The sequence below is a fragment of the Lepidothrix coronata genome, unplaced genomic scaffold (genome assembly GCF_001604755.1).
Source record: "Lepidothrix coronata isolate B3197 unplaced genomic scaffold, Lepidothrix_coronata-1.0 Scaffold43, whole genome shotgun sequence".
NCBI lineage: Eukaryota > Metazoa > Chordata > Aves > Passeriformes > Pipridae > Lepidothrix > Lepidothrix coronata.
The window spans coordinates 438,745-452,990 of NW_016690223.1; the positions used below are offsets into that span (position 1 = coordinate 438,745).

The 14,246-nt window shown below is 40.4% G+C and overlaps 1 protein-coding gene across 3 annotated transcripts in view; it reads left to right on the plus strand.

Moving 5' to 3' along the window:
- Window positions 1–14,246, plus strand: part of ITPK1 (inositol-tetrakisphosphate 1-kinase) — a 159,352-nt gene that overhangs the window by 87,435 nt on the left and 57,671 nt on the right. For all 3 annotated transcript variants that reach the window (XM_017813868.1, XM_017813869.1, XM_017813870.1), the window contains one exon: window positions 7,999–8,116. In XM_017813868.1, coding sequence (XP_017669357.1) covers window positions 7,999–8,116 — 118 coding nt within the window. The remainder of the gene's footprint in view (window positions 1–7,998; window positions 8,117–14,246) is intronic.

The following is a 14,246-nucleotide window of genomic DNA, read 5'->3' on the forward strand; positions in this document are numbered from 1 at the left end:
AAGGTATTTCGCTTATCAGAGTCAATATTCTTTTTGCAGAGCTTTTCTGCTTCCTCCCACCTGCATATTGCTCAAACACACAGGAGACCAAAAGTTTTGACTTGTGGGTCTGACCCTCTGGCACCAGTTCTCTGAGTAGTGGATGACTGACTGTTCTTCACTAAGCAGTGCAGGCATCCACTTCCCACAGCACTGGAAACTAATAAATGTCCAAAGAAGCATACAGGGAGATGGACTTCAGGGGCTCTCTGCTTGCAGTCTTTCCACGTTTCAAATGTGAACTAGTTTCCTGTCTTACCAATGGGAAAAACTGATGGCCAGTCTAAAGGGTGCATGTGTTAGCTGATTAAGACTCATGAGAACGGCTCTCATAAGGACTTGAGGGTTGTTTGTTTCTGTTTTGAGCTCTGATATGAATTTATAATATCTATGATAACATCAATTTACAGACTGAGTTACAATACACCGATGTCTGATGATCTTCTTTCAAATGTTCTTTAGCATAGCTCAGTGCATGGCTTGTCCACAACCATGTAGTTGAACTAGAAAGTAGTTTCCCATTCCTGGAATACGCATATTTCTCACTGTGGGTCTCTCTCAGTATCTTCAAAACTCATTCATTAGAAAGAGATTCTCTCCCAGTGCATTCCAAACTTTTCCAGTGAATAATATAGAGGTAGGGACCCCTGTGAGCAGGCTTCTGAATTATATTCTCTCCCCAGTAAAGCAAGTCTGGTGCTTCTGCACATGTGACTGAGTTGTGCCACATCACTGGCATGCAGGGAGCTTCCATGGTAGTAAAACATGCTCCCAGGAACCATCAGAGCAGAGGACAGGCCTGTCTGCATTGAATTACATGCCAAAATGTGGTTTTAGTGTATATTCTCATATAATTTTGCTATCCAGGGCATAAACTAGCTGGAAATTGCTGTTTGTCTCCCTCTGTCCTGTATTATTTTTAAGATATTGCAAATTATTAGAAATTAAGAGAAGTGTATTCCCTAACAAAAAGAAATCATGAGAATCCATTTGTATAAAGTGTGTGGGGTGGGGCTGTTGTTTTGGGGTTTTTAAACTAAAATCAGTGAGCAACCTAGAAAGTGTAAAGTTACCCCTTGCAAAGAGAGCTGCTTATGTCTGTGAGGTGTTATATAAGCATTGTGGTATTTCTGGCACCTACACACAAGTCAAAATAGTGTGGTTCCCTTATTGTTCATTAGGTTGACTGAAAAAGTTCTGATGATCTTAACCAGACCAAACAGTGCAAAATTCATTATGCTTTTTTCTCGCTATTGAATATAAATGTAACAGCAAGATGATACCTGGCACCAGTCTTATTGTTGGCTCCATAAAGTAGTTTTCCAGGAAACAGAGAGCAAGGGATCCTTGACCACAGGAGGAGGAATGATCTGTCAGGCTACATTTATGACCTTTTTAAGAATAGCTTTTTTTCAGAGCTGTATTGTTGAAGCCTTGACCATCTGATCTGCAAGAGCTGAGGAGGAAACTGGCTTCACATTTACATGGCTCTATGTCCCTGTTCTCTGGAATCTGTGATGAACCCTTGTATGATCTGGTGGAGAGTGCTAATAGAACAGGAGGCCTTTTAGCATGTGGGTTTTTTCTTGCCATTTAATGACTTGGAAAAAAAACCTTTACAGGAGACTGAAAACAGCATTAACAGCATGGAGGAGTTGCTGTTGACAGTGGGATTTTTAGCTGCAGAAGACCTTTAGGGCTGAGTTTTGAAGTCTTTGTGCTGGTTGGATGTGGTCCGGGCTGCAGTTGGTGGTGCAAACTGTTCTCCACTGCGCTGTTCTACACTGAGTGTTCTCATCACTCCAGTGATGAGTGTCTAGTGATCTCATCTAAAGCTAAAGCAAAGGCTGCATGCAGTTCCTAGTGTAGTGTATTAAGTGAAAAGTAAAGAAATCTTTCCATTTGATTTTTAGGACACTTAGATCCTTATTTTGGGGATGATGATTATATGTAAAGATGATGTTCAGTCTCCCTTCCTACCCACTGTAACACTGGGCTGGACCAATTGAACACGGTTTATTTGTTGTCTAGTAAAAATTGGTTATAGTCATTGGTGGTTCCTTCTTGACCAGAGGAACATGCAGGGAAGTCAGGTGGGAAGAGGCATAGTCCCCAGGGTGCCTTTCACTTACTGGTGCTACAGTTCCTTCCTTCTTGCTAAGAAAGAAAACCAAACTACCCCAGTTCCTTCTAGACAAAGTATATGACTTTGAAAACTGAGTATGTTTTAGCTTGTGTAAGACATTGGGGAATATTTGTTATTCTTTCATTAGAGCAAAATACTCTCTGAGCAGCTGCCTGTCATAGCTGTACAGGGACTTGAATAGCTTCATTCATTACAGCTTCATATTAGTCTGTTCCATTCAAAATGATGTCTCAAAGTGATGGATAATCAGTAGGGTTATTAATTTGTCTCTCAGAGCTTTTTCTGAACAGGTTCTCTTTGCATTAGCCTTCTTAAAAAGATAGATGAGAAGCAAATTTTATGCCTAGGCTTCTGCTATCAGGTTGATAAAAATTAAAAACATTTTCTCCCCTGCTGCCCTTCAACCCTTGACTCTTCCACTCTGGAGTTGTCAAGGATGGGCTCTTCTATTATTGATTGAGAAGCTCTCTTAGAAGGGATTGGGACTGGGAGGAAGGAAAATTAGGGAGATATTATGGAAGGAAAGGAATTAGGGGATTGCTCAGCTGAGAAAAGGCAAATGAAAAATCAAAGGAAACTAGTACATCTTAGTAATTCTTTTCTCTACTGATAGGACAGGGTGAGACAAAGTTGAGGTGGTCTATTTGCACCTGAATTCACAGGCCAATACCTGTGTTTTTCCCATTTGAAAATATGGGTCTTAAATTTGTTGGAAGAGCCTCATATGCAACAAAATTAACTAAAAATCTGTCATGCAAGTGCTAACTGTAAGGACAGCTTCCTGTGGGTAGGTATTTGCAAGGTGGAGTATTTCCAGCTGTGGAGTTTTGAAGGCTAAACAGGGCAGTTGAGTACTGAGAAAGTTGCTCTGAGATGTACAGTGAATGGAAATGTAACAGAGAAGATCTGTTCCCCTTTCTCCTTGCCACACCCTTCATCCCTCCCAACCATTGCAGAAATTTCTTTTATATTTGGAGACAAACAATTTTGAGATGAGTGTTCGTTGAAGACCCAACATGAAGACCCTACACCTTTCCCTTTGGAGGAAGGTGTCTGTGAAAAGAGATCATCACAGCCTAAGAAAAACAAAAAGGAAGCCTAAATCTGAAGCAAACTCTTTAGACATGCTTGTGTCTGTCCTTACATCTGTTTCTCTCCTGGAAAATGTTCGCCTGTTGTTGAAGCAGTCATCTTCATGTTTCTGTATATGGGAAAAGACAATCCAAACGGTGTTGTTGTTTCTTTTGCTAACTTTTTTTCTTTTGGAATATTTGTTTTATGGGACTTTGTTTCATATTAAACAAAAGATTATATAAGTTTTATTACTTAGTCATAAAATCAAGTCAGTGAATCAGTGAGTCTCTTATCATCTAATGACTTATTATTTGCAGTAGATACTGTATGAACTTTCTGTTAAAATATAAAAAAAAATCATTAGCTGCCTTTTTTGGGTAAAATGACAAGCAACTCTATTCTCATCTATACAAAGGCTTCCCAAGAAAAGTATGTATATATTTTAATCTCTGGTTTATATCCAGAGATATTTATTAGGCAACACGAAATATTTGGTCTCTCTTTGATTTCAAGTTTCAGTGCTGGCCTTCTGCCAGTAACAGGGCTGGTACAGAGAATGACTTAATGCCAAGCCTGGAATACAAACAAAAGAGGATCTGCTAAAAGTCCTTGTTTTTTCTTGTTTGCTTTTATTATGTCAAAGATTAGAAAGAGGAAAACATAGATATTGTCTGGGTCAAGCTGAACTGCAGCCCAAGGACAGAGCCCTTTCAAACTATTGTTGGAAAGCCTAAATATCCTCCACATTGTTGCCTGGGTGGTTGGAGTCTGCTGTTGGATGCCAGTGTCCAGTAAATCCACCAAAGAAGAGAGCAGAGTTGTTTTGTTACAATTACCAGAGAAGATTTGAATGTTCAAAGTTGAAAGGTTGTGCTGTACTGAAAGCTCTCTCTTGGCTTCAGTGTTTCTCTTTTTCTCCTTCAACTGCTCCATTTTCAAGTTCATATCTATAGTAGTTCGTCTGTTACGAAAATTATTAGACAGAAACCCTTCATGTTTTTCCAGCTCTGTATTTCTAATAGTGGAGTCATTCTGTGGCATGGGAAGAGTGCTGCTACTTAGGCTACATCAATAGTTTTCCAGTCTGTTAGGTGATGTTCACAGGTATATATTCAGTAAAACATGATGCCTGAGTGTGCAGCAGTTCCTAGTAAAGAATCAAAGTTTATGAAAGGTTTCATATCAGCTATTGTAATTGTTCCTGTGAAACTAAGAAAATTGATTTTCGTATTGTAATTTCCTGTTGTGAGGAATTGGTGTAAGGTTCAGATTTTGAAATTATTTATTTTAAGTAATTTTCTGAATACATGGGTAATCAAACTCTTTCTTTTGCATGTGCTGGTGATATACTGGTGAGAGGTGTGGGAGACTGGGAAAGTGCTGGCAGTGTTCTGGCACAAGGGGAAGCTGGATGATTTGCTTTGGGGATCCTGGTGTAACTAGATAGTTTTGTTTTTGAATGCAGAGTTAGTGCTTTGTGATGGAAATCCAAGAAACCAATGGTATGTGAGAAGAGATGCAGAGTATGAGGACATGAGTGCATATTGGTGTTCCTGTCCTCTGAGCAGTTAACCTCTAGCTGTGTTCAACTAGAAAGGACATACACAAATAGACTGACCTTGTTCTGCATTGGGAGTCCTTTGCTTCAAAGGGAGAGCAGTTTCTGGATTCAGTTAGAAGGAGAGATCTGTAACCTGTCCCCAGATTAGCTCTACGAGACACTTCAGGTCTGAGTCCTTTCCTTTACTCAGATAACACAGATCTTCACTGCCCTGCTGACAGTCTCTCGACTTTTGGCATTCCTATGCCCTCTGGCTGTCTGAGTGCCTAAGCCTGCAAATGGAGAAAAGCTGGAGAATAGTACTTGACATAGATTTGATGCTCAGAAATGTCCTTGTTTTATAAAGAAACTCATGTTCAGCCTCCTTTGTGTGTATTTGAAGGGGCTGTCTGCTTGCACTCAGTGCAGTTCTTGACATTAGAATAGTTTACGTCCTCCAGACTCTACATGGCTTTTGGAAAATAATCCCCATCTTCATCAGTTATTTCATGTTTGCCTTACAGAGCTTTTCGAAGGCTCCTTAAGGCAACAGGATGAGAAATCAGTCACTGGAAAGTCAGCTTAGATGCTCTGTTCTGTTGAGATGTTGACTGGTGTAGAATGGCCTTGAGATCGTGCCTTCATTCCTGTTGAACTTTGTTATGCTGTGTCAAGCTCACTGCTTGGATCATCTTTACATACAGGTTAGAGCTATTGTCATTAGAAATAAAACAACTGTGAAGTTCCTTACAGAAAGCATAAAAAAACCATGCTTCCTCTGGAAATACTTAGTGTAATGTGAGCCAAGGTAACAAGTGGAATACACCAATCCCAGGGAAGTGAGCATAGTTCTCAATGATGAGATGAGCATCAGGAGGATTTGGGAATGAGCACAAGGAGCTAAAACAGGGAAAAATCATTCCCTCCTTGGAGGGTAGTAAAGGTGACAGAGTCCACAAGCATGACAAATGTATGTGTGAGGGGAAGGATTAGTGTGTGCAGAATAGGGGCTGGACTAAGATGGATGTATGGGGGAGCTTGAATTCAAGGTGGAACCAGAGACTTGTTGAGGTGGAGTGGTGATCACAGGAAGAGCTAGCACACACATCTGAAGCACTGCAGGACATTTGCTGTGGGATCTCAGCTGAGGTGACTTTTCAGAGCTGTGACATGTCCAGGCTGAGTTCTGTTCTTACTTGCTGCCACATCATGGTATTGCCTGCCTGTAATGTGCTCATTCTCTAAGCGAGCTCATGAAGGTACACTCTGTGGTAACTGCTTGTTTTAAACTGTGGCATAGAGGAGCTGAAAGAGCTGTCTTGTTACACTTCAGATTTGTTGAGATACTCAAGTACAGTTTCACAGTCAGCAAGTTTAAGCTAAGGCCCTAATCGCTGGATCATGCCAGCTCCACAGGGTGTCTTTTAGGTGTTGCATTAAAGGGTATGTATGTGTGTGTAGCCACGCGTAGGTGTTTAAGATGCATTAGGTAATGAGACACTCTCGCTCTTAAAAAAAAATAAAAATCTCATCTGTATTTAAAGCTGACTCTGGAAGTTCTAGGGGCAAGACACTCATGAAAACTGTATGTTCTGGGTTTTAATGACTTGAAATGAACCTAGCTTCTGTTCCAGTGAGTCAATGAGGCTTTTTATGCAGGCTGTGCTGCAAGGGTGAGACAACAGCTGGGTCTGACAGTCTTGATGACTGACTGTGCAAAAGACTGTCCCTGACTTCTACTAAGTGGCATCAAGTTCGGATATATCTTTGGGGAATTAATTCTTTGCATTCTGTAGGGATTATTAAATATGTCAGACAAAAGTATCACCACTGAAGATTGCCTCATGCCCTGTGGAAGAAAGCTGCTTGTGTGCTGTGGGTGATGCAGTGGGTTCATTAAACTAATCATCCCAATGCTGGATCCTCTTAGCCTCAAAAGAATAATCCCCTTTTAGCAGCCATCAGTTCAGACTATGTAGTCAGCAGAAAGCAAGAGTTTGCCAGTGCTGGGGTGGGGAGGAAATCTACATCCCCAGTCAGTGTCTGGAGCAAAATCCCTTTCTGGGAATAGATTATGCCATTCAGCTCAGTATATAGCAAAGTGCATCTCCTGAGGCCACCTCCTCATACTCCTAAGTATGTTTTGGAGTATGTTTCCTTCTTGAAATAGTCAATTTAAATGAAGTAGATCTTCATAAAAGTCCATTATTGCAGGAGCACTTACCGTGCCTTTTGCATGAATGGATTTAAAGAAATTAGTGAAAACATAAGGATGGATTTGGGAAGTTGGGTAAAACAAAGACAGATGGTAACTTGGGAAATATTTGTCTGATTTTTAATAGGGTAAGATAGATGTGTGTGTTTCCCATTGACTTTATGGGACCAGACTGGGGCGATGATGAAGGAACTCAGTTTCTCTTCTAAGAAACAGAAGGAAGTTTTGTTGGGATTACAAGGCCAATACCTGGCAGCTGTGTCTGTGTTCATGGCCAAGATGCAGTAGTGCAGTCATGACCTCAGTGAATGAGGAATTGAGTTCCCAAGATGAAGTTCCATGAGGTCATTAACTTTACTTTGTTCTTTTAGTCAGGAAAGGAGAGTATGAACTTAGAGAAGTAGCAAGCAATGAAGACACAGTGAAGCTGCAGTCTCTTTGGCTCTGCCAAATAAAATTTCAGCCCTTATCATCCAGCTCTTAACACTGTCTTCAGCGCAGCTAGAGGACAGCAATAATAACAACATAAAAGAATCCAGATGTAGTTCTGAGCCTAGTTCACATGGTTGTGATGTTCACATGCAATAATTCAATGCAAGGCTGACCCCAAGATAGCAATGTGTCATCCTTCTTCTCCTAATTGCTTTCCTCAGTGCTGCTCACAGCTCTTACTGTGGCACTTTGCCACTGGCTCCCTTTTGAGTTCATGTGGTTGCAGCACAGGTTTTTCTGCTGATAGCGAGTCTACAGGAGAAATTTTTTATCCTAAACCAGTTAGCTGTCACATTTGTGTTTGTTTCAAATGTCAGTGTCCTGACTGTCTGGTGACTTCCTGTGTTGCCTATGTCCGTTTGGCTCCCCTTGAGGAGAAGCTGGACTTCGAGATTTTTAACATTTTCTATTCTCTTCCCCATCTCATTATTTTTCCACACTTGTCAGCAAACCTAATGCCTTTTTTTTTTTTGAATATATATTGTTTTGCAGGAGTATATTGATGCTCATCCAGAAACCATTATCCTGGACCCTCTCCCGGCTATTCGTACACTTCTGGACCGGTCCAAGTCTTACGAGCTAATTCGGCAAATAGAGGCATATATGCAAGGTAGGACAATACCTGCTCTCCCTAAAGGCTTTTATTGTGGCTAGAGAAGGAAGCAGCTTGCTTCTGGAGGCTGCATGTGAAGTTTGAAGTAGTGGTTTTGGGCCCCTTGTGTTCTGTCTCTCCATGGGAGCACAAACACTGAAGCATTCCTGTGTCACAGGATTGCCCTCTGGAATCCTGTGCTCTTCTTTTTCCATATACACAAAGGAGGTTCGCATCTGGTTAAAAATACGATGTGGATTTAATGGGGAGCATATTTACCACAGTGAGCACTCCCAGAAATCTTCTGGAAAACATTGTCTTTGTGTGTGTGCTGGTAAATTGAAATGACTGTGCAAACTCCACAGCTTGTAATAAGAATCTTGAGGCCTGAATTTGAGGGAGAAAAAGAAATTATTTTTTTTTTGAAAAGACCAAAAGAAATTGGATTGTAAATTGAGCTAAGGTCTTTGAGAAGCCCTGGAAGCCTATTGCACAAGCTATTTGCTAGGAGGAACATAAATATACTTTTGGTGCTGGCTTGTTACCTGAGATAAACTATTGCCTTTAATTGGCATCATTTGAGTTGTATTCCCGTGTTTAGAAGTCATGCCTTTTCAACCCGAATAATTCTATTATCTTATCATTTTAACCTTTGTAACTGTTGGGTTAAGTTAGTCTTTCATTCCTTTTCTACTTCTGCTACTGTCATGTTCTTGAAACATTTCTTAGCTTTTGAATTTAAGTCTAAAATAGCTCTGAAGTAACTGTTTCATATGTTAGATTACTGTATTTGGGAGAAATTGAATTGCTCTAATGAGTTATTCTAATGGGGTATTATTGGAAATAACATTGAGATTGTGTTATCACTCTCTTGATGGGCAGATAAGAAGCTTCTCAATGTGTATTTTTATAGTTGCGGATTTATAGACATATTGTTTGCATATAACCTGCCTGGCCCATAAAGACACTGACAGTGTCTTTATGTAAAAACAAGACTAATAATTCACAGCACTCTCTCTTGCCTTTTGGAATTTCTTCAGGAGAAAATGCTCAGTTAGTTTAGAAGGATTTTGTTTTGGAGCAGTTATTGCTGTTTGTAAGTGGGAGAGAGGTGCTGAGGGAAACCTGTGCTCTGAGGAAGTGGTTGAGATTTTGTTCTAGCAGAAGAGAGATTCAGTAGGATTTGCTTTTGTTCTTTTTTTTTCCTAAAATTGCTATCAGTACTATTGTTATCTCTATGAGAACAATATGTCTGGGAGACCTTCCAGTTTTTCCAAGTACTTTGTCTTCCGCATATTTCAGCCTCCTCTGGTCAAACTGATGAGAAAAAGAAATAAATGCTTAAGGAGGAAAAAGAAAAAGGAAATTCATATTCAGTTAAAACTAATAATTTAAAGAGAAGTTGTTAATAAAGTTGAAGAATGAGGTAAGGAAAAACTTTACCTATTGTCACTGGCTGCTGCAGTGTGTTTGGTGACCATATTTCCCTGACCCTGTGTCCCCCTCCCCCCAGCACTTTCCTTCCCAGTCTCATCTTATTTTTGTCTCAAAATCAGAAATATCATGACAAAGACCTTGAACCAACTTTGTATTTAGCAGAGGAAATCTCAAGAGAGCTGAATGATTGTCTGACTTCTCTTTCTGGCCTAAGTAGATCAGCCTCTGTGTTCCTGCACACGATGATCTGTAGTGAGAGAAAAGTTACACTGCTCTAGGCAGTTGTGGGTTTTTCCCCTTTCCTTGTTTTCACCTGCTAAGTTATGTTTTCTCTGTTGCAGCTGTCATGTCATATCCCAAGGCCATGAGCACTTAAAAAACTCAAACAAGAAGTAATACATCTGTGAATAGCAGGAGCTCTTAGGAACCACATCTTTTCAGTTCCGGAATTTCAATATGGAAGTAACTACCAAGAAAACTATATCCTGGTCTTTAGCCGTAACTAGAGAGCCCAGTTTATTGCAGGATACAAAACTGATGTGATAGGTTAAGTTCAGTGCAAGGTATTGTGTCTTCCAAAGGGGTGCTGTAAACTCAGGAGGGTTGAGTATATATATAACGAGAAACATTCTGCTCTTCTGAGTATTTCAAAAGAAAATTCAATGTTTATTTACAGACCAGTTTGGGATTTCAGTACTTATTGCCTCTATTTGAATTTTGTTTTAAAGTAACAATAAATGAAGTATAGTCTTTATTTATGATCCTCAGTTTATACTTTATTTCAACTCTGTAGACAGAGTTGACAAGAACCGTATAAGTAAAGATTTGCACCCATTGGGTTAAAGAGAGGGTGACTACATGCTCTGCTGACTCCAGTTTGCTCAGTGCTGAACCCTCCTCCCTCTGTGCAGCCTGCACCTTTGAAAATGGCAGATGTTGCTGAGGTGACTGCATTCTATAAACATGTTCTGTAAATAGCTTGATTTTAAATTTAATTATCATTCAGATGTCCAAGTTACTGTCCTTTTGACAGAGAATTCTCCATGCTTCCTGAAAAGGGGAATCCCTATTTGAAGTAGCTAAAACTGGGCATGTGGACATTGTTAGGCTTTCTGAAAGTCCAGTAGCTTGCTCTTTATTGAGTCAAGTATCACAGTGATAAGTACTTTGATCCAGAACTCCTGAGAATGAGTTGCAAGGACACTTTGTTGCATGCTCCTTTTCTCTGCTGCCACAGTCTGTGGCCGCTAAAGGAACTGAGGTGGAAGAGAACTAGTAACTAGGGCAGAGTTATACTAGTAACTAGAGCAGAGTTTGAGAGAAAGCACAGGGTTGAACATGGGCTTTCCATGTCCTAGTCTGACCACTCAGTCATTGTGGAAATAAAAGGCTCGCAGACTTGCAGAATCACTGAGGCTGGAAAAATCCTCTTGAGAATATATAGTCCAACTCCCTGCTCAAAGGAGGAACTTCTAGAGCAGGTTCTTCAGGTCCATGTCCAGTTGGGTTTTTGTGTATCTCCAAAGATGGACACTGCATAACCTTTTTGAGCAACCTGCTCCATGGTTCACCTTGAGCCTGGTGTGCTGGCATGCAATTAGCAGTGCTGAGGTGATTTGCAGAGATTGCTTTATTCAGTATAGATAGTGATACCTCTCTTGGAAGGAAGGGAGACTCTCTTCTTGTTGGGGAGGGGGGGAATGAGGGGCGGAAATCTTTAAGAGATATTTGAACATTAATTTTATAGATTCTATTTTGGAATCAATAGTCTGGCCAGCGCTGTGACTTCCTCCTTTTCCTGTTCTCTGTTATTTTGAGTGCAAACTGTAAAAGAACTAGTCCTTCTGAAACCTGTACTTCTGAGTCTTTTTAAAAAGATATTTGAAAAAATAAAGGTTGCATTCCCAGCTAGTGTCCTACATAGCTGGCAGGTTGATACTGAAATAAATCACTGAAGAGATTTTTTTGGTGTAGCAGTTGACTTCTCTCAGCAGCTGTATTGCTTTGTTTACTTATCTGTGAAGACTTCCTTCTTAAATAAAAGTGCTCTAGATCAGATTCTGTGATGTTTGGTGAAAGATCAGGAGCATTATTTAATGGAAATTTCATTTTTAACAGGGTATTGTACGGTTGGAACTGTGTCAGCCTTTTTAAAGTTCTAACCTAATGAAAAATAACTAAATCATGTGATGCTGTGTTGAAAAACTGTGATTCTACAGCTTTGATTTTCAAAATCTGACACAAAATTATGCTTAAGATGGTAATAGATAATCACTGTGACTAGGCACTAACTAACCTTTTTGTATTACATTTTTTTGTTTAAAGATGAAAAGCCGCATGCTACTCACTCGGTACTCTACCTAGTTAGTGTTCCCATCTGCTGCTCAGATTCCTTTGCTGTCTCAAGTGACTTACTGGTTTCTCAGGTAATGTTTGAACTTAAGGTATTGCAGACCCTGGAGTTCCTTTCTTTACTACTTGCTCCTGGTTTTTTCCCCCCATGATTTAAAAATCATATTGTTCTTAGATTCTTAAATTTAGATCTAAAATTTATACAGACACTAGTCTTCGTGGAGTTCATCTAGAAGCTCCTGCATGAGCCAAGCTGCAGCTCCTGAATTTCTCTCTCCTAACAGTCTTCTTTGAAGTACAGGAGCTATTTCCTTAGGACAGTATAAACCCCTTTAGCTGTGATATTTTCATCTTGGCATGTAATCAAAATCATTTATGTTTGATTGTTTACTATTTTATGAGAAGTTGCTGTGTCTGCTCCTTTCTGATTTTGGGGAATATTATAGAACAGATCATGGCATCCTTCTCTATTCCCTAGATTTCTTTTTATCAGATTCTCTCTGTCTTAGAAATACTCCTTGAACAGCTGCATGTATTTTTATTCCTAGAGAGGAGGCTCAGCATGATGTAATGGGTAAGGCACTTGATTTGGGGCTCAGGGTTTTCTGCTTGGTGCTGGTTCTGACTTGCTGCATGACCTTGGGCACAGTGTGTCTCTTTCTTTCCTTGACACTCATCTACCTGTCTCTTCCCTTTAGATGCCACATTGTTTTGGGCAGGAACCTCTTGTCCAGGTATACATGCACATACTCTGATACAGAAAGTGTCTGGTGCCAAGCAAGCTGTGTAGGTATTGTTTTAACAGAAATTGTTGATCTGTTGAGTAGAAATTAGAAATTATGCATTAACAATTCAACATCAAAGCAGGTAGTCAGGTTTTATTTTTTGGAAGTTATGGAGCATGTACATTGCTGGAGCAGTGCATACTCAAAACTTCTCAAAACCAGGCCACCCAGTTAAAAGTGCATGAAAATAGCTGTATATACATAGCTGTAGGCATTCACCTTTTGAAACTGTGGCCTCTGCTCTCTGTGGCCTACTTTTCAGAGCAGTTTTGGTCAGAGGGGGGAGAGAAGAATAGTTACACAGGTCAGCTTGAGGCACCTCTATCTGTATTTGAAGCTCCTATTAAAGTGAAAAGAAAAATCTTTTTCAATTTAAAGCCTCTTAATCACTTACTTGAGACTCACTTCTTTATGTACATACCAGTAAAGTGTCTTAAGTTAGAGGGCGATGTTAGCTACTGCAAATAACCACGCCAGTTTTTGAATGGAAAAGTCTCCCTTGTTGATTGTACACCCTCTTTCCACCAAGAATGCATGCAGACAGATGTCTTGTTCTCTCACTACAAGTGTGTGGTGCATGTTCACTCACTGGATTTTAATTTCTGTCTGAAAACTAGTACACATGTGTGTAAGGAAGGAATTGGAGTGGAATTAATATGCTCTGTGACTGGAAGGAGTTTGTCTATAGTGCATCAGCTCACAGCAGTGTTGCACGTGGCAGTGCTCTGTACCCAGCTGTCACTACTTGGTAGATCTCAGTCTTGCTCTATCAAACTGGAAATACCCTGGGACATTTGACCCAGGGAGTTGTTACCTGACGTCTTTCTCATAAAAGCTCATTCATTCATCCACGGTGGGGGTAACAAAGGGACACGAGCATGTCGGTGTTATGATAAACAAGCCCTGGCTTTGAAATTTGAAGTAGACAACTGCTTCCAAAGGACTAATCCTGTCCTGAGAGAGGTGGCAGGAAAAGAAAGTGGGAAGCCCCAAAAGGAATCTGTGATCTGTCTTGTACCATTTCTTCTTTTGTTAAAGGAGTTTACAAAAGGATTTTCTAAGGTAAGAATGTTGAAAGTTAGCCATTTCATAAACAGAAAATATGATCAGGCTTTCCTCTCCCTTCCTGCCTCTCATCCCCTCCTTCAGGATTTCATTATTTTGGGCTGTCACCTCTGTCCCAGCATAGGTAGGAGGGACCAGAGAGCTGGGGGCCTTTGTGGGTGTGAGGGGCACAGTCCCTGTTCTCCCACCCAGGAGTGTCAATCTGCTGGCCTGCTGCCTCTGGCCTCCTAAGATCCATCAGCTTGGTACTGCTCAAGTGACTCTGCAGTCCAACAGGCACACAGCCCAGAGAAAAATATAGAAAACATTTTTATTGATGTGTCTCACAGTGTGCCAGTCAGAACTCCTTGAACCAACAAACAACTGTCTTCTTGGATCCCTAGTAGTCTTGATGGCCACTGAGCTTTCAAAATAAGCCTGCCTGTAAAGTTCAGATATTTTTGGGTGGACTTAGGTTTAAACTTTAATGTCCTTCTGTGACCAGATATGGGAAATCTGCACCCCACTTT